Consider the following 19935-nt stretch of genomic DNA (forward strand, 5'->3'; position numbering starts at 1 on the left):
AGTTCACAAAATGTAAGTGCATTTATATCATTATGGTATTAAAATGACCGATCCTAGTTTTTATTATTAGAGCCATTTTTGACAATTAAAATCGGATATTTTGATTTTATTGTTTATATTATCCAGTTTCGTACATCCGAAGTGTTCCTGATTTGTCCTATATACATTGTAATATGTTTCTCATACCACAAAATGCGTTTTTAATAAGTAATGGTTATGGAGACGAGCTTGAGATCTAGACTAGTTTTATGGGTATTTCCCCGTCTCAGCGCCACACACTCTTGTTTTACTCTATTAAAACTTTATCCAAATGTGTTCAGGTCTGTAGATTCACCATTTCCATGATCAGATACTATACATAATCACCTACTGCTACGTGGTTTTGTTCCTTATCTCATTGAGATATTATGGCACAAGAAGGATACTTTGATATATGAAAGAGCATGACAAAACACATCGATTGAGGATAAGACAAAAATGCACTTAGAACTTCTGGTTTTGATTTTTTTGGGTTTTTTTGCCCTCACTTCTCATTCTCTAGTAAAGAAATGCCGTTTTTACCTTTCCTTTGTTTTACTGAGACGAGGTACATAGCTCAGTAGTACAGCTCTTGTTTGAGGTGCAGTGGGCCATAGGACCAATTGCTACCCCCACCCCACCCTATTCCAACCAGTGCCTCAGTCTTGTACATCAAAGGATGTGGTTTGCTTTGTCCTATGCATATAAAAGATCCCTTGCTGCTTTCTGGAAGATAACTTACTGTGTATGTGATAAAGGTGGGTTTCTCCTCTTTTTTTTTTCCTTTTTTGTCTGTCTGGTTTGTTTTTATCTCTGTCTGTGTCTGTCTTCTTCCCTCACACATTCCATCTCTGTCTTTCTCTCTTTTTCTCTCTCTCTCTGTGTCTCTCTTTCTATCTCTGTCTCGCTCTCCATTTGTATGTTTCTGTCTGTCACTCTCTGTTCTCTCTGTCTCTGTTCTCTCTCTCTCTCTCTCTCTCTCTCTCTCTCTCTCTCTCTCTCTCTCTCTCTCTTTCTCTCTCTCTCTCTCTCTCTCTCTCTCTCTCTCTCTGTTCTCTCTCCCCCTCTCTTTCTCTCTCTGTCTCGCTCTTTCTGTCACTCTCATTATCTCTTTCTGTCACGCTTTCTCTCTCTCTCTCTCACTCTGTCACTCTCTCACTCTGCCACTCTCTCTCTCTCTCTCTCTCTCTCTCTCTCTCTCTCTCTCTCTCTCTCTCTCTCTCTCTCTCTCTCTCTCTCTCTCTCTCTCTCAAAACAAAATGTTAGATCTCAAATGTGCTGAGGTGTTGTTAAACAAATATTCCTTGTCTTTTCTCTTCAATAGTACGACGGAGGACACTGACATGGATGTACCTTTCCTAGTAGACGTAATTGCTGCTAAAGTTATTTGTGTTCTCAATTTGCCCGCAAGATCTGATTTAGTCCAGAAATGCAGAAAATTGCACAAGTCTTTTAAGCATAGAAGAAAAACATTAATTGTGCTATGGGCATTCTCCAGATGGGAGTAATTAAGTTCTGCCTTAAAGGACATTGTAATTTGGATGTTGTATGTCTTTATTAGGATCACAGAGACAGTTCAGTGGCCTATATAGGCACTTTTATTAATCAGCTACACATATTTTGTGACAGCAAATTTTATCAGGCCAAACTTAAAAAATATGTTGTTTGCTATATAGTGGCCAACTTGTGAAAATGAAAATCATCTTGATCTTTCCCAGGTCATAATTGTTTGGATTTTTCTACGGGTTTTTTTTCATGTTCTTTTTTTTCTTCTTTTTAGGGGGTGGGTGGGAGTTTTCCTTTTTTTTTAATATAATATTTGAATAATTTAACAAACATCCTGACCAGTTAAAAAGTGGAGGCAACAAGAGTTTGTTTAATGAGGCAACAGTACATTTCAAACTATGGTTATTTGGTGTCTACAGGGTTATTAGAAAACGACACAGAGAGGGAAAGAAGGATACCTGTGGAATGGATCGTTTGTGCTTGCTAGACGGGTTTCTTTCTTTTCTTTAACAACACCACCAGACAACATTAAATAATTCTGACATAGTCTTAAAAAGGAGACGGTCTCGTAAGCTGGATAACTTGTACCCAGTCCTTTTTGTGTGTGCTCCATCTTCTCATTGTGCTTCCTCCCATCTCAACCAGTGCACCATGACTGGTATATCAAAGGCTGTGGTATATGCTGTCCTGTCTGGGGAAGTACATATGAAAGATCCCTAGCTTCTAATGGAAAAATGTAATAGTTTTTCTCTTAGCCTACGGGAAATCCATAAGCTGACGATCAATAAATCCATCTGGTCTAGTGGAAAGGAAAGGAAATGGTTTATTTTGTGCACTCAACACATTTTATTTACGGTTATATGGCGTCGGACATATGGTTATGGACCACACAGATATTGAGACTGGAAACCCACTGTCCCCACTTCATGGACTACTCTTTTTGATTAGCAGCAAGGGATCTTTTATATGCACCATACCACAGCCTTTGATATACATTTGTACCAGTCGTGTTGCACTGGCTGGAACGAGAAATAGCCCAACGGGCCCACCAACGGGGATCGATCCTAGACCGACTGTGCATCCAGTGAGCACTTTACCACTGGACTACGTCCCGTCCCTCTGGTCTAGTGGTGTCATTACTCATAACAAACTTTTCTTTATTCATTGGTTTTTATAGAATTCTATTTTGTGCAATATAAAAGTACAGTGTACTGTACTGGGCACACATGTCAGTTATCTTCACTGTCTTGTTAAGACAGGGATATAATTGTCATAAACATATGGGATGGGATGTAAGGAGGGTGCAACTACCCCTCTCCCCCCCCCCCCCCCCACCAGTGCTGGAAGAAATCTGCACAATCGGGTAAAATTAACTGGCCTGAAACCTTTTCACTATGTATTTCCATCATTCTACTAGCAATATTAGCTGTAATCCATGTAAAAATGCATAGAGATTCATTTAGAACCCTAGGTTATATAGCTGTTTGGTAGTAATGTAAATCTAAATAAACTTTGTTATCCAGATTTGGGCATTTTCATTTAATTTGGGCAATAATGAGTCTGCCCTCCTACAAAACCTGAGCCTGTATGCCTATGTTAATTAATACAGGGATGGATGCAGGATTTGTTTAGGGATGTAATGTTTGAAAAGGACACCTCAATTTTTCAGGGAGGGGAAGCAACATTTAATTTTTTTAATATAATTTTATCTTTATATTTGCACAGAACCAAGATCTTGAATGTTTCCTACTACAAACTATTAAATGCAATGTATCTAGCTACTAAATACTGGATTTTTCAGGCACTTCAAATTTCAAGTGGTAGGGAGTCTGCACCTCCAGACCACTCCTACCCCCCACCCCCCAGTTGGATCCGCACCTGGATTAGTTGGTGAGAAAGAGGTTAAGTGTAGTGACCTTACATCTTTTCACAGAGTTGTTAGGAACTCGCTGACTATTTGTCACAATTAACAAAATGTTTGACATCCAATAATAGATGATTAATAAATCAGTGTGCTCTAGTCATGTCGTTAAACAAAACAAACTTTTTAACTCTCATTGGAAGCCATAAGACCAGTGGTTTAAAAAAAACCCACAACTATGCGACGATGCAAGGCTCGCCCTGGCTTGAGGATATAGATGCATGGCTCCACGGTGATGCAAGGACAGTTAAAACCCAGTCTGGTGTGAGTCAGGCCATCTCACAGCGTCTGTAGAACGGTTACTCCAATCTGCGCTCTCTCTCTCTCGTGTGTCTTTAGTTGTCCTTGTGTGTGTATACAGGGAGGCACGTGTTCAAGGTAAGTGATAAAGTTTGTTTTGTTGTTAACGACACTACTAGAGCTCGCTGATTTATTAATCGTCAGCTGTTGGTAACTGTGATATCTATGTTGAACTGAGATTCTGTTAAATGATGCTAGTGTTGACATTTGAAGTAATTGATCACGTGTAATTAACATTACACAACAAACTTTAATGACTCTTCTCTTGTTACTAAACTGAAAATAATTTGTGTATGGGTTTGTTTTTGGGGGTGAGGTTGTTTTGAGGGGTTTTTGGGGGGGTGAGGTTGTTTGGGGGGGGTTAGCATGTGATGATTATTATTTTAAAAATATAAATAATGATGCATGATACAAATATTTCATGTCATAAATTAATGCATTTTACTTCCAATTAATGTTTACATCCAATTAAGGTTAAAGCATGTTTACATCCAATTAAGGTTAAAGCATGTTTACATCCAATTAAGGTTAAAGCATGTTTACATCCAATTAAGGTTAAAGCATGTTTACATCCAATTAAGGTTAAAGCATGTTTTCCTGGGTACACATTTCAGCACAGTGCTTATTATAGTGGTTATTGATAAAAACAAAAGTGGGGGTGGGTTTGTTGGGGGTTCTTTGCAGTGGTTTTTGGGGGGTGGATGTGTGTGTATTTTTTACTGCATGTAATAATAATTATTTCATTCATGTATTTTAACTTCATTTCCATGTTTACATCCAATTACTGTTGAAGTGTGTTTATCTGGGTACACATCTCAGCACAGTGGTTGTTATAGTGGGTACTGATAAAAAAAAATTGGGGTGGGGGTTCTTTGCAGGGTTTTGTGTGTGTTTGTGTGAGTGTGTGTTTGTGTGTGTGTGTGTGTGTGTGTGTGTGTGTGTGTCTGTGTTTGTTTTACAGCATATGATGATTATTATTGAAAGATATAAATAATGTTGCAAAGATTTCATTTCATTCATGCATTTTTGCTTCATTTTCATGTTCATGTTTACATCTAATTATACTGTTAAAATTAATCTTGTTTTCTTGGGTACACACTTCAGCACAGTGGGTTAATAGTTGTTATAGGGGTTAATGCTAAACAAATGTATATACTTGTAGGTTTTATGTATAATTATAGAGCCGTATTTACATTTAGCCTGTTTCTGTCTTACACCTGTAACTACATACATTTACTATGCTTAAACACCTGTTTCTGTCTTACACCTGTAACTACATACATTTACTATGCTTAAACACCTGTTTTAGACTTAAACACCTGTAACTACATACATTTACTATGCTTAAACACCTGTTTTAGACTTAAACACCTGTAACTACATACATTTACTATGCTTAAACACCTGTTTTAGACTTAACCACCTGTAACTACATATATTTACTATGCTTAAACACCTGTTTTAGACTTAAACACCTGTAACTACATACATTTACTATGCGTAAACACCTGTTTCTGTCTTACACCTGTAACTACATACATCTACTATGCTTAAACACCTGTAACTACATACATTTACTATGCTTAAACACCTGTTTTAGACTTAACCACCTGTAACTACATACATTTACTATGCTTAAACACCTGTTTCTGTCTTACACCTGTAGCTACATACATTTACTATGCTTAAACACCTGTTTTAGACTTAAACACCTGTAACTACATACATTTACTATGCTTAAACACCTGTTTTAGACTTAAACACCTGTAACTACATATATTTACTATGCTTAAACACCTGTTTCTGTCTTACACCTGTAACTACATACATTTACTATGCTTAAACACCTGTTTTAGACTTAACCACCTGTAACTACATACATTTACTATGCTTAAACACCTGTTTTAGACTTAAACACCTGTAACTACATATATTTACTATGCTTAAACACCTGTTTCTGTCTTACACCTGTAACTACATACATTTACTATGCTTAAACACCTGTTTTAGACTTAACCACCTGTAACTACATACATTTACTATGCTTAAACACCTGTTTTAGACTTAAACACCTGTAACTACATATATTTACTATGCTTAAACACCTGTAACTACATACATTTACTATGCTTAAACACCTGTTTTAGACTTAAACACCTGTAACTACATACATTTACTATGCTTAAACACCTGTTTCTGTCTTACACCTGTAGCTACATACATTTACTATGCTTAAACACCTGTTTTAGACTTAAACACCTGTAACTACATACATTTACTATGCTTAAACACCTGTTTCTGTCTTACACCTGTAACTACATACATCTACTATGCTTAAACACCTGTAACTACATACATTTACTATGCTTAAACACCTGTTTTAGACTTAAACACCTGTAACTACATACATTTACTATGCTTAAACACCTGTTTCTGTCTTACACCTGTAGCTACATACATCTACTATGCTTAAACACCTGTTTTAAACTTAAACACCTGTAACTACATACATTTACTATGCTTAAACACCTGTTTTAGACTTAACCACCTGTAACTACATACATTTACTATGCTTAAACACCTGTTTTAGACTTAACCACCTGTAACTACATACATTTACTATGCTTAAACACCTGTTTCTGTCTTACACCTGTAACTACATACATTTACTATGCTTAAACACCTGTTTTAGACTTAAACACCTGTAACTACATACATTTACTATGCTTAAACACCTGTTTCTGTCTTACACCTGTAACTACATACATTTACTATGCTTAAACACCTGTTTTAGACTTAAACACCTGTAACTACATACATTTACTATGCTTAAACACCTGTTTTAGACTTAAACACCTGTAACTACATACATTTACTATGCTTAAACACCTGTTTCTGTCTTACACCTGTAACTACATATATTTACTATGCTTAAACACCTGTTTTAGACTTAAACACCTGTAACTACATACATTTACTATGCTTAAACACCTGTTTCTGTCTTACACCTGTAACTACATACATTTACTATGCTTAAACACCTGTTTTAGACTTAAACACCTGTTTTAGACTTAAAAACCTGTAACTACATACATTTACTATGCTTAAACACCTGCAATAAGAAAAACAGGCTTCGTAAAATCAGCTCATTGTGTTTCCTGTCTGCCTAACTGTTTTTGGAAGGGTTAAAAAGCAAATAGTTCTATGTCACTAATATAATAAAAATTATAGTGTTGATCATTTATATTCATATCTATACCATTAAGGGGACTGTGTTGAGTTTGTTACCATTGTTAAGATGTTGCTGATTGTCAGAGATGTTTTAATGACTAAACTTACATATTAAATACATTTTTATGCATAAAATATCAGTGGATGAATATTAAATGTGTTTCGGATTGTTCTAGTGTTTGTACCAGGTTGAACTTCATCTCATTTCCTAATATATATTTGTTCATACATAAAAAATTATTGGGAGACCTAATCCAGTTTGGGCCAATTAACAAAATGTAGGATGACATGAAGCACATTGAATACACACACGCTGATATTGTATACAACAAACTTTAGTCATAGGCGTATATGGGCTCCCATTTTTGTAGGGGGTGGAGAGACAGATTTGTGCTAGAATTATTCAAATTAGCATTACTACTAAACAACTACATTGTATATAACACAACAGAACAGAACAGAACTTTATTAGACTCTATATTATTTATTAGCATTCTGTAATAGTGTAAGAGGAACATACAAAGTAAGATTTCGACAAGATGAATATAAACAATAGTGAATACATGTCCTTATACATATATAAATACATTTTATGGTATTACAGAATAGAGAAATGTTTCAATTATAGATGTGTATTAACAATAGAGATACATTCCGTGATGTAATAGAGTAGAGATATACTGTAAAACATAAATATTCAGGATATTTCAGCTGCAGTTATAGTTACATCCATTGCTAATTTGGTTTTTCATCATTGATTTGTATAATAAAAAAAGAGAGTTTAGATTTTCTCCCTGAGATAACTCGTGCCCGACAACAAACTATTCTTTTGTGGATAGTCAACTCAACTGGCATTCTACCAAGCTCACTATATAACATAAAATGGGGTCGCTTTTATTTTTTACAGGAAGAATATGTCTAAAAAATTTGATTTGAACAGAGTTATAGATGTCTTTGTTTTCATCATCCCATATTTCACATCCATATAATAATATTGGCAGAACCATCAAGTCAAATATTTTAAGTTTACACTCTATTAATAGATCAATTGATAGATGACGATCTTTTGCAAACAAATCACTGCATTTTTATCTGGATTACATTACAACTAATATTATGAGTAGAAGGTGAAAATACATGGAGAAAAGTTTTTAAGCTAATATCTCTATTAATTGTTTTTGACCAAATTAAAAGATTTGGCCCAGCATGGGGGTGGGGGGCAGTTGCCCCCTGACCCACCCACCCTTTCTCGCATGCTTACGACTATATTTAGTATTTAATTTTAGTTGTTAAAAGAGTTTTATTGTCTGAAATACCTTACAACGCAACAATCTCAGGGCAGTGTTGTTAAGTGTAAGGACAGGAATGTTTGTTGATAACACATTGCAAAGTATGGAATGGAAAGGAAGAATGTTTTATTGTCTGAAATACCTTACAACGCAACAATCTCAGGGCAGTGTTGTTAAGTGTAAGGACAGGAGTGTTTGTTGATAACACATTGCAAAGTATGGAATGGAAAGGAAGAAAGTTTTATTGTCTGAAATACCTTACAACGCAACAATCTCAGGGCAGTGTTGTTAAGTGTAAGGACAGGAGTGTTTGTTGATAACACATTGCAAAGTATGGAATGGAAAGGAAGAATGTTTTATTTAACATTGCTCTCAACACATTTTAATTACTGTTATATGACATATGGTTAAGGACCACACAGAAGTTTGTTTTGTTTAATGACACCACTAGAGCACACCGATTTCTTACTCATCGGCTGTTGGATGTCAAAGATTTGGTTATTTGGGCATATAGTCTTAGATAGGAAACCCACTATATGTTTCCATTAGTAGCAAGAGATCTTTTATATGCACCATCCTGCAGTCAGGATAACACATGCCATGGTCTTTGCTATACCAGTCGTGGTGCACTGGCTGGAGCGAGAAATAGTCCAGTGGACCCACTGATGGGAATCGATCCCAAACCGACCACAGATCAAGTGAGTGCTTTACCACTGATCTACATCCCTCCCAAAGGACCACACGGATAATGAGAGGAAACCCACTGCCGCCAAGCAATGGGCTACTCTGGGAAAGAGTGTCGGCAGCAGATTTCAATTCTCATTATTTGACTGTGTGGTCCTTATCCACATGCTAGCATTCCATATAATTGCAAAGAAAATGTGTTGAGTGTGTCGCTAAGTAAAACATTATTTTCTTTCTTTCTCAGTTGGGCACTCTACCACCTAACATGTGTTATAAATTAACTCTTTGATACTTTCTAAGCCAAGGGATGTTTGCTTAACGGCTCATTTTAAACCACAACTATTATTTTATTTCTATTATACTTATCTCAGAAAGAGAACACCTGCTGCTGCCACAGAGACTTCTCCGTCAGCCTCGGTGGCGCAGTGGTTAAGCCATCGGACTACAGGCTGGTAGGTACAGGGTTTGCATCCCGGTACCGGCTCCAACCCAGAGTGAGTTTTTAAGGGCTCAATGGGTAGGTGTAAGACCTCTACACCCTCTTCTCTGTCACTAACAACTAACAACTAATTCACTGTCCTGGACAGACAGCCCAGATAGCTGAGGTGTGTGCCGAGGACAGTGTGCTTGAACCTTAATTGGATATAAGCACAAAAATAAGTTGAAATGAAAATGAGGCTTCTTCTACTGGAAAGCAGCAAGAGGTCTTTTTTATTCACTTTCTCACAGACGGGGTGGTATTTAGCTCAGTGGGTAGAACACTCACCTGAGATGCTTAGTTTTGGTGGAAAGAACCCCCTCCGTGAACCCGTTATCTGGTCAAATGTTTCCTGTCACCATTTGTGCCCTATGACTGATATATAAAAGGCTGTGGTATGTGCTGTCCTGCCTATGGGAAAGTGCATATAAAAGATCCCTTGCTGTTTATGGAAAAATATAGGTTTCCTCTGAAGACTACATGTTAGAATTGTGAAATATTTTATATCCAGCAGCCAACGTTTAATTAATCAATTTGCTTTACAAGTGTTGTTAACCAAAACAAACAGATACTTGCAATACAAATAATACTTCAACACTTAACCAAGAGAGAAAGAGGATACCTGCTGCTGCCGCCATATAGATTATTCCTACAAAAAGTAGCAAGGGATCTTTTATATGTACTTTTCCATATGCAGGACAGCACATACCATGGTTTTTGGTGTACCAGTCATTGAAGACTTGTTAACAGAACCCCTTTAATACAAAATGATTAATGTATTGTCCAATGAGCTGAAAACCATCTGACTGTTTTATTTGTTTTGTTTCTTTTGTTATTGTTTATTTTATTTTTTTAAAAAGGTCATATCAGAATTGTGCTGTGGTCGTGATATGATTTAAAACCATCTCCGACTCTTTAATTTGTCCGGTGATGTCTGTGGTTTCTATTAATAGTGTCGTGTTCACGGTGAAGAAATGACAGATTGACTTTTTAGCTCATGATAGTTTTCTGCGTATGTCAGAGAATATTGATTTACAATGCACCAACAAATGGATTTCTGAATATATACTACTTACAGCTTTTAATGACTGGAACGGAAGTGATTTTTGCTTCAACAGTGGTCATATTTTGTGACAAGTAAAGTAGGTGGGTGGCTTTTTTGTTGCTTTTTGTTTCAGTTTTATTATTATTTTATTTTATTTTTAATGTTTTTGTTTTTTTAATGTTTCTTTGTTATAGGGTTGTTTTGGGGGGTTTTATTGTGGGTTTTTGGTGTTGTTTGTTTTTTGTTGTTTTTTAATCTTCTTCCCCTGAATCTGTAGTCTCTTTGCTTTAAAGATGTATACTCTTGCATACTCTTTTATTTGAAAGTAAATTTTTTAATTAATTAATTAAAGAATGGTTCAAACTTAATAATATTTAAGCAAAACAAACTAAACAAAAACTTTTGATCATCACAGCTCATTATTACAATATCCATTGTCAGGTGCAATTTGAGATTCCAGTATTTTAAATAGCAATCCTCCTAAAAATGAAGTAGAAAGGATGTAGTATTCTGGAGAGTGGCAGACCTAAAATGAAGTAGAAAGGATGTAGTATTCTGGAGAGTGGCAGTCCTCCTATAGATGAAGTAGAAAGGATGCAGTATTCTGGAGAGTGGCAGTCCTAAAATGAAGTAGAAAGGATGCAGTATTCTGGAGAGTGGCAGTCCTAAAATGAAGTAGAAAGGATGTAGTATTCTGGAGAGTGGCAGTCCTAAAATGAAGTAGAAAGGATGTAGTATTCTGGAGAGTGGCAGTCCTCCTATAGATGAAGTAGAAAGGATGCAGTATTCTGGAGAGTGGCAGTCCTAAAATGAAGTAGAAAGGATGCAGTATTCTGGAGAGTGGCAGTCCTAAAATGAAGTAGAAAGGATGTAGTATTCTGGAGAGTGGCAGTCCTAAAATGAAGTAGAAAGGATGTAGTATTCTGGAGAGTGGCAGTCCTAAAAATTAAGTAGAAAGGATGTAGTATTCTGGAGAGTGGCAGACCTCCTAGAGATGAAATAAAAAGGATTCAGTATTCTGGAGAGTGGCAGACCTCCTAGAGATGAAGTAGAAAGGATGCAGTATTCTGGAGAGTGGCAGACCTCCTAGAGAAGTGTAGAAAGGATGCAGTATTCTGGAGAGTGGCAGACCTCCTAGAGAAGTGTAGAAAGGATGCAGTATTCTGGAGAGTGGCAGACCTCCTAGAGAAGTGTAGAAAGGATGCAGTATTCTGGAGAGTGGCAGACCTCCTAGAGATGAAGTAGAAAGGATGCAGTATTCTGGAGAGTGGCAGTCCTCCTATAGATGAAGTAGAAAGGATGCAGTATTCTGGAGAGTGGCAGTCCTAAAATGAAGTAGAAAGGATGTAGTATTCTGGAGAGTGGCAGTCCTAAAAATGAAGTAGAAAGGATGTAGTATTCTGGAGAGTGGCAGTCCTAAAATGAAGTAGAAAGGATGTAGTATTCTGGAGAGTGGTAGTCCTAAAATGAAGTAGAAAGGATGTAGTATTCTGGAGAGTGGCAGTCCTAAAAATGAAGTAGAAAGGATGTAGTATTCTGGAGAGTGGCAGTCCTAAAATGAAGTAGAAAGGATGTAGTATTCTGGAGAGTGGCAGTCCTAAAAATTAAGTAGAAAGGATGTAGTATTCTGGAGAGTGGCAGACCTCCTAAAGATGAAATAAAAAGGATTCAGTATTCTGGAGAGTGGCAGACCTCCTAGAGATGAAGTAGAAAGGATGCAGTATTCTGGAGAGTGGCAGACCTCCTAGAGAAGTGTAGAAAGGATGCAGTATTCTGGAGAGTGGCAGACCTCCTAGAGAAGTGTAGAAAGGATGCAGTATTCTGGAGAGTGGCAGACCTCCTAGAGAAGTGTAGAAAGGATGCAGTATTCTGGAGAGTGGCAGACCTCCTAGAGAAGTGTAGAAAGGATGCAGTATTCTGGAGAGTGGCAGACCTCCTAGAGATGAAGTAGAAAGGATGCAGTATTCTGGAGAGTGGCAGACCTCCTAGAGATGAAGTAGAAAGGATGCAGTATTCTGGAGAGTGGCAGACCTCCTAGAGAAGTGTAGAAAGGATGCAGTATTCTGGAGAGTGGCAGACCTCCTAGAGAAGTGTAGAAAGGATGCAGTATTCTGGAGAGTGGCAGACCTCCTAGAGAAGTGTAGAAAGGATGCAGTATTCTGGAGAGTGGCAGACCTCCTAGAGATGAAGTAGAAAGGATGCAGTATTCTGGAGAGTGGCAGACCTCCTAAAGAAGTGTAGAAAGGATGCAGTATTCTGGAGAGTGGCAGACCTCCTAGAGATGAAGTAGAAAGGATGCAGTATTCTGGAGAGTGGCAGACCTCCTAGAGATGAAGTAGAAAGGATGCAGTATTCTGGAGAGTGGCAGACCTCCTATAGACACAGTATCTCATACCTTTGTCAATCCTTAGAGATAGACAGAAAATAATTAGGGTTTAAAATGTGCTAAACAAATATGCTTTTCCTTTCTTTCCTACATTTGATATTCATAAATAAAATGTTACCTTCGTCTCAGGTAATACCATAAAAACATTTAAGTTGGGTTTTTTAAGTGTTTTATTTAACTTAAATTATTTTAGCTTGGAATGTGCCCTTATTCTGAATTGGGAGTTCATATAGCAGACTTTAACTGGAGAAAGAATATGGAAGTCAAACACATGCATGTACATACATTTTAGATAACACTAATTAAAATTAAAAAAACAGTAAAAAAAAATTAGAAACAATAATAGACTTAATATTGATCCTTATTGAAAATCTATTTCAAATGCAGAACATTTGTATTTTTATAATTGAATATTAACAATGAGAATTGTAGTTTACTTATATGCATACATGCATTTAGATGACGTTAATGAAAATCAAACTGTAAAATTAGAAATGGTAATAGACTTAATACTGATTCTTGTAGAACATTTTTATTTTTATAATTGGATATTAACAATAAGAATTATATTTTACTTATGGTATACATTTAGTTTTGTAGTTCTCTAAATAAAAACTGTTTTGAATGCACAGAAGATCACATCTGTTAAACGTTTGTTATTCATTTCACTTCATGTGATCATAATACAAATAATTTGAATGGCCAATTTTAAAAGAAGGCTCTACACGTATATATGATTATATTAATTATATTAATTATAAAAAGATATTTTATTTTGTATTTGGGACAAGAGCTGCCCAAAATGTGCAAAACTTGTATGTCATATGTATGTGTTATAACATTATGTATTTACATGTATGCATGTATATTATACAAGTAACTAACAGTTAAGCATTAAATATGATTAATTGAAAATAGCTTAAGTGGAGGCTGCACAAAATTCCTAATATTGAAGGGTAAAAGGGCCATCTCACAACTACAAACAACTCACTTATAATTTTAATTTTAATTAATAAAAAGCAATTTTGTATTTGAAACAAGAGTTGCTAAAAATAAGCAAAATCTGTATACTGTATGCATATACACGTAACAGACAAGAATTAAATATGATCAGTTAATGCTTGACGGCTGCACACAAAAAAAAAAACTTTTAATTTTTTCAGAATAAATTTGATAAATGAATCTTTTCATGACAATGCCCTATAACCGTACATGGAGTAAGTGCATTCTTGTCACTAGATCCTGTAAAGGAAAAGGCCCTGACAGTATGTCAAAAAGCTGACATAACAATCTTGTGAGAAATCATTAGGCCAGCGTCCATGGGCACAATGAACTGTTGAAATAATGCAGTGACCGATTTCCAGGTTTGTTTAGTGGGGCACATCGGACACTACAGAGACACAGCCGTTAGAGTTACAAGGACATACACTTACAGTCCCTAAGCTCTTGTTACTGGGTGCTTTATTTTTTCTTTAAGTTATTTTAAAATTTGTCAACTTTAACATTCTCTTCCTCAAAACTGTTGGGCACATAGTATTATTTCAAGATAATATTTGACTTTAGATTATTTATTTTTTTCAACATTGCTGTTGTGTTTTGGACTAGATATCACTGTTTGTGATTTTTAAATGTCATGCTATCAGTTTTCTCAGGTTAGTATACATGTATTTAAACTTTCTTCTTCTTCTTTTTCAGTAATGACAGTTTCTTAATTGTGGCATAGCTGGTTTCTTCTCTATTTCTGTATATATATATATGTGAATCTGTATGACAGAACCATTAGTATATTTAAGTTCATATCTGTGTACAATGCAAAGTCAAAAAGATGTTTTGACAAGGTCATGATTGTTCCTATGAGTCATTGGCTGGTGCCTTGAATATAGGAGGACTGCCACTTCCCAGGATGATGCAGTCTTCCCATTTAGTATTCAGGAAGATAGCCACTTGCCACAATAATACATCCTTCTTAATATAGTATTTATATAGATCACCACTTGCCACGATAATACATTTTAAAATTTGTCAACTTTAACATTCTCTTCCTCAAAACTGTTGGGCACATAGTATTATTTCAAGATAATATTTGACTTTAGATTATTTATTTTTTTCAACATTGCTGTTGTGTTTTGGACTAGATATCACTGTTTGTGATTTTTAAATGTCATGCTATCAGTTTTCTCAGGTTAGTATACATGTATTTAAACTTTCTTCTTCTTCTTTTTCAGTAATGACAGTTTCTTAATTGTGGCATAGCTGGTTTCTTCTCTATTTCTGTATATATATATATGTGAATCTGTATGACAGAACCATTAGTATATTTAAGTTCATATCTGTGTACAATGCAAAGTCAAAAAGATGTTTTGACAAGGTCATGATTGTTCCTATGAGTCATTGGCTGGTGCCTTGAATATAGGAGGACTGCCACTTCCCAGGATGATGCAGTCTTCCCATTTAGTATTCAGGAAGATAGCCACTTGCCACAATAATACATCCTTCTTAATATAGTATTTATATAGATCACCACTTGCCACGATAATACATCCTACTTAATATAGTATTTATATAGATCACCACTTGCCACGATAATACATCCTACTTAATATAGTATTTATATAGATCACCACTTGCCACGATAATACATCCTACTTAATATAGTATTTATATAGATCACCACTTGCCACGATAATACATCCTACTTAATATAGTATTTATATAGATAGCCACTTGCCACAATAATACATCCTTCTTATTTAGTCTTTAAGAAGGTAGCCACTTGCCAGGATGACAATACTTTTTAATTTACTATATAGGAAGATAGCCACTTGTTAGGATGATACATCCTTCCTACTTAGTCTTTAGGATGATAGCCACTTCCTAGGATGAGACATTCTTCCTAATTAGTAATTTGGATGAGTCCAATTTGACAGGGTGATACATACTTAGACTTTAGGAGGATAGACACATGTCATGATGGCACATCCTTCCTACTTAGTATTTAGGAAGACTGCCACTCCCAAGACTTTTTTGATAAATTGCAGCTTGTACATGACAAAGCTTAATCAAGGGTGCAGAAATGGAAAATATTTAACTAACCTGCCAGACCAGAACCAAGTAATTTGCTAGCCCTCAAGAATTTCTACTAGTTCACCAGTCTATAAAACAATTATTAATAACATTTGTAGTATACAGTGTCTTCACTTCAAATGATATATATAGATGTATTGACAAAACATTATTAAGAACACTTGGTAAGTGATCAACATCATGTGGCAAACAAAATCCAAAAGTCAGACTGGTAGTTGTTTTTTTTAGCAGGCAAGTACTTTCTGCAGCCCTGTTAATAGATGTCTAAAGAATATGCTGCGGTATTGCTTTTCACTTAAAAACATCCCACATGAATGAAAACTGACCAAAAGCAAATATTTATTCATGATTCTTTAATTAATTAATTCATTCATTCATTCCATTATTTAATTAATTCATTCATTTCATTATTTAATTCATTCATTCCATTATTTAATTCATTCATTCATTCCATTATTTAATTCATTCATTCATTCCATTATTTAATTTATTCATTTATGTATTTATTCTTTAGCCTCTTTTTATTTCTCATTTTTTCACTGCCTGATACAACATGTAAATGATGTTTTCATAGCTCTCTGTTGTCCAAATTCAAATTGTTGTAATTCTAATGTATTCCATTGTCATCTGTTATAAATGTCAATCATAAACAACAGAATGTCTTTATCACTGTATGTAACAGATGAGCAAAACCTATAATGTCACAGAATGCCACCGCAACAAACCCACATACTCTTCATCTTCATTATCATGTTACATCTTTTTAAAAAAAACAATTGTTTTCCTATTTCCTTTTGATGTATTATTCTGGTAGACACAAAAACATAAGCTAAGCCTTTGCCTGTCATTTTCATTGCCGGTGTGATTGTTTCAGGACAGTTTAATGTGGTAGTCATGCCAAGAGTATTAACAGGTATATAACGTCTCTTGTCTGTTTTTAGGTTATGTCACCGTGACACGTTGTGCGGTGAGATATGTGTAAGCCTTGAGCCCTCGTAAGGACGACCACAATGTACGTATTGTTACATCAACTGCTGGGCTTCGCCACACAATGGACCTGCTCCGGCACCCTGACATCTGCCCTGCTGGTGGCCGGCTTTCTTGTATGCTTGGGCTTCTTCTACAAAATAATTGTCTCCCCTTACCTGTCACCTCTCAGGAAGGTTAGTTTGTTTTATGTTCTCAGTTACAGCAAGCCACCAATCAGATGCTCACAATTTGAATAACACAGAAACAGTAGTAAACTGTCATCCAATGACAAAAACCTTAAGCTAAATCTTTGGTTAAAATGTGTCAAGTTACTAGATTGCATTAACTTCTTGTCCAATGATAATGACAGAACTTATAATAAATGTTTTGGTCAAAATTGATATAACATAATTAGTCAAGTTACTACTGATTACACCTATTTTATTTGTTAATAATTTACAACAAATTGGACTGCAGTTAAATTATAAATGATCTTGTTTTACCTTGTTTCTATCAAATAGGCACCACACAACTATTTGTAGTGCTGTTTCATTTCAACTTATTTCCATGCTTATATCCAGTTAAAGTTCAAGCACACTGTCCTGGCACACACTTCAGCTATATGGGCTGTCTGTCCAGGACAGTGGGTTAGTTGTTAGTTGATTAGTGGTTAGTAAAAGAGAAGCAGGTGTAGTGACCTTACCCACTGAGCCCTTAAGAACTCACTCTGGGTTTGGAGGTGGTACCGGGCTGTGAACCCTGTACCTACCAGCCTGTAGTCCGATGGCTTAACCACTGTGCCACCAAGACTGGTGTAGTGCTGTTACTCACTGTAGCAGCGCAATATGTGGTAGTCTAGTTTAGGAAATAGTTCTTCTCTAAAGAAAAATAATTCTAAAATACCTTTTGAAATCTTTCTAACAGCAACATGAGGCAGTGCTCTGTCTTGAGGGTGGCTAACTGAACATGAGGCAGTGCTCTGTCTTGAGGGTGGCTAACTGAACATGAGGCAGTGCTCTGTCTTGAGGGTGGCTAACTGAACACGAGGCAGTGCTCTGTCTTGAGGGTGGCTAACTGAACACGAGGCAGTGCTCTGTCTTGAGGGTGGCTAACTGAACACGAGGCAGTGCTCTGTCTTGAGGGTGGCTAACTGAACACGAGGCAGTGCTCTGTCTTGAGGGTGGCTAACTGAACATGTTCATGGTCAACCTACATGTACATATATGTTGGGGCTTTTTTCGGATAGTTGTCAACAGAGAGTACTCCCTAAAACTAGATATTATTGTAATTTTCATAGAATATATTCTGTTAGAAACTGTTTTGAATTGTATGGAGTGCTCTGTCTTGAGGGTGGCTAACTGAACACGAGGCAGTGCTCTGTCTTGAGGGTGGCTAACTGAACACGAGGCAGTGGTCTGTCTTGAGGGTGGCTAACTGAACACGAGGCAGTGCTCTGTCTTGAGGGTGGCTAACTGAACATGTTCATGGTCAACCTACATGTACATATATGTTGGGGCTTTTTTCGGATAGTTGCCAACAGAGAGTACTCCCTAAAACTAGATATTATTGTAATTTTCATAGAATATATTCTGTTAGAAACTGTTTTGAATTGTATGGAATAAATAATGTTGGTGTGTAACCTAAAGCCAGAATGCATGTAGAACTCAACAAATGATCTTTTATAATTTTCCCATAGATTGGACAGTACATACAGAGCCTTTGACATAGTAGTAATGGAGGAATAGTTGGGATGGGAAAAACCCTGGGTGATTGATCTTAGGACCCATCATACTTCGCGTGAAAGCTGTACCACTCAGCTGCATTCCCATTGCCTGACCATTAAACATAATAAATCAAATTAGCTATAGGTTGCACACCACCATTTACTTTTGTGTAATTCAATAAAATTTCTATATCAGAATATATTCTGTGAAAAAAATACAACAATATTGAGAGGGATATGTGTGTGTTATTTTCAGAAAGTACTCTCCCTTGATACCTTGTAAAAAACGTTCAGTTGTCCAACCTTATGCCTGGGCACTGCCTCATGTTGCTATGATATGTAAGTGGCAGCATACTAAATGTACAGTTGTTAACATTAAATTCTAGAAATAAGGAGTAAGTTCAAAACTATATGTATTCATCAAAGAAAGATTTGAAAAGGCATTTCAGATTTATTTTTTCCTAAAGTCAGGACCACATTGTTAACAACTACGATAAATTACTCTCCTACCTTTAATTGCTGTTACAATTTCACCACATTTTGTCCAGATAGAAATTGTGAAAAAAAGCATTGCATTGACATATATATTCCACAAACTAGAATGTAACCATGTCACCTATATCGACTTCGCTGAGATCTCATAGGACAAAAGACATGTAATTTTTAACTGTCTGCCTTTCTTTCTTTTTTTTGTGGAATACTCTTCAAGAGGGGTGAAAGCCTTTGACGTATGTGACATATTTAATATGACACCATTTTGATTGCCTACACCGTAACACATGTCATGACATTGTTAGACTGTGTCATATCCTTCCACCCCTTTTGGAGAATGTATGCCATAAAATAGAAAAATGGTGACTACATGCTTTTTGTCTTAGGAGATTTCAGCGAAGTCGATATAGGTGACAAGGTTATCATCTATTATGTGGAATCTATGTCAATGCAATGATTTGTTCACGATTTCTGTCTGGAACAAAATGTTGGAGAAATCGAAAGGTAATTAAAGGTAGGAGAGTAATGTCTCGTATTTGTCAACAATGTGGTTCAGACGTCTTCTGTTTTAGTGAAAAACTATTGCCTACACTGAACTAGATAAAGCTGCTACAACAAGTAATGACATGACAAATGGCGGTGTGGTGGCCCTACGTCTTTTACTTCACAAACTGACTTTATCTTGAACAAAAGCTTCACATTTGTTGATTTAACAGCCACAGGTGAAAAAGTTATCTGGAGAGCTCAAGGGTTTAGTCTCAAGTGGGCCACACTTATCAGTATCACATACTCCACTCAAGGGGGTGTTG

At 36.2% G+C, this 19935-nt stretch overlaps 1 protein-coding gene across 3 annotated transcripts in view; it reads left to right on the top strand.

Annotated features, from left to right (window-relative positions):
- Nucleotides 1-3583: 3583 nt before the first annotated feature.
- The window catches only part of LOC121375673 (taurochenodeoxycholic 6 alpha-hydroxylase-like), a 43641-nt gene continuing 27289 nt past the window's right edge, over nucleotides 3584-19935 (top strand). The window contains exons 1-2 of one of the 3 annotated variants that reach the window (XM_041503244.1): nucleotides 3584-3823; nucleotides 16884-17105. In XM_041503244.1, the coding sequence (XP_041359178.1) occupies nucleotides 16953-17105 (153 nt within the window). In that variant the 5' untranslated portion in view covers nucleotides 3584-3823; nucleotides 16884-16952. Of the gene's footprint in view, nucleotides 3824-9318; nucleotides 9444-16490; nucleotides 17106-19935 lie in introns of those variants that run through there. The other 2 variants (XM_041503246.1, XM_041503245.1) reach the window with 2 other exon arrangements.

Source organism: Gigantopelta aegis, chromosome 6 (assembly GCF_016097555.1).
Source record: "Gigantopelta aegis isolate Gae_Host chromosome 6, Gae_host_genome, whole genome shotgun sequence".
In the NCBI taxonomy this organism is placed as follows: Eukaryota; Metazoa; Mollusca; class Gastropoda; order Neomphalida; family Peltospiridae; genus Gigantopelta; species Gigantopelta aegis.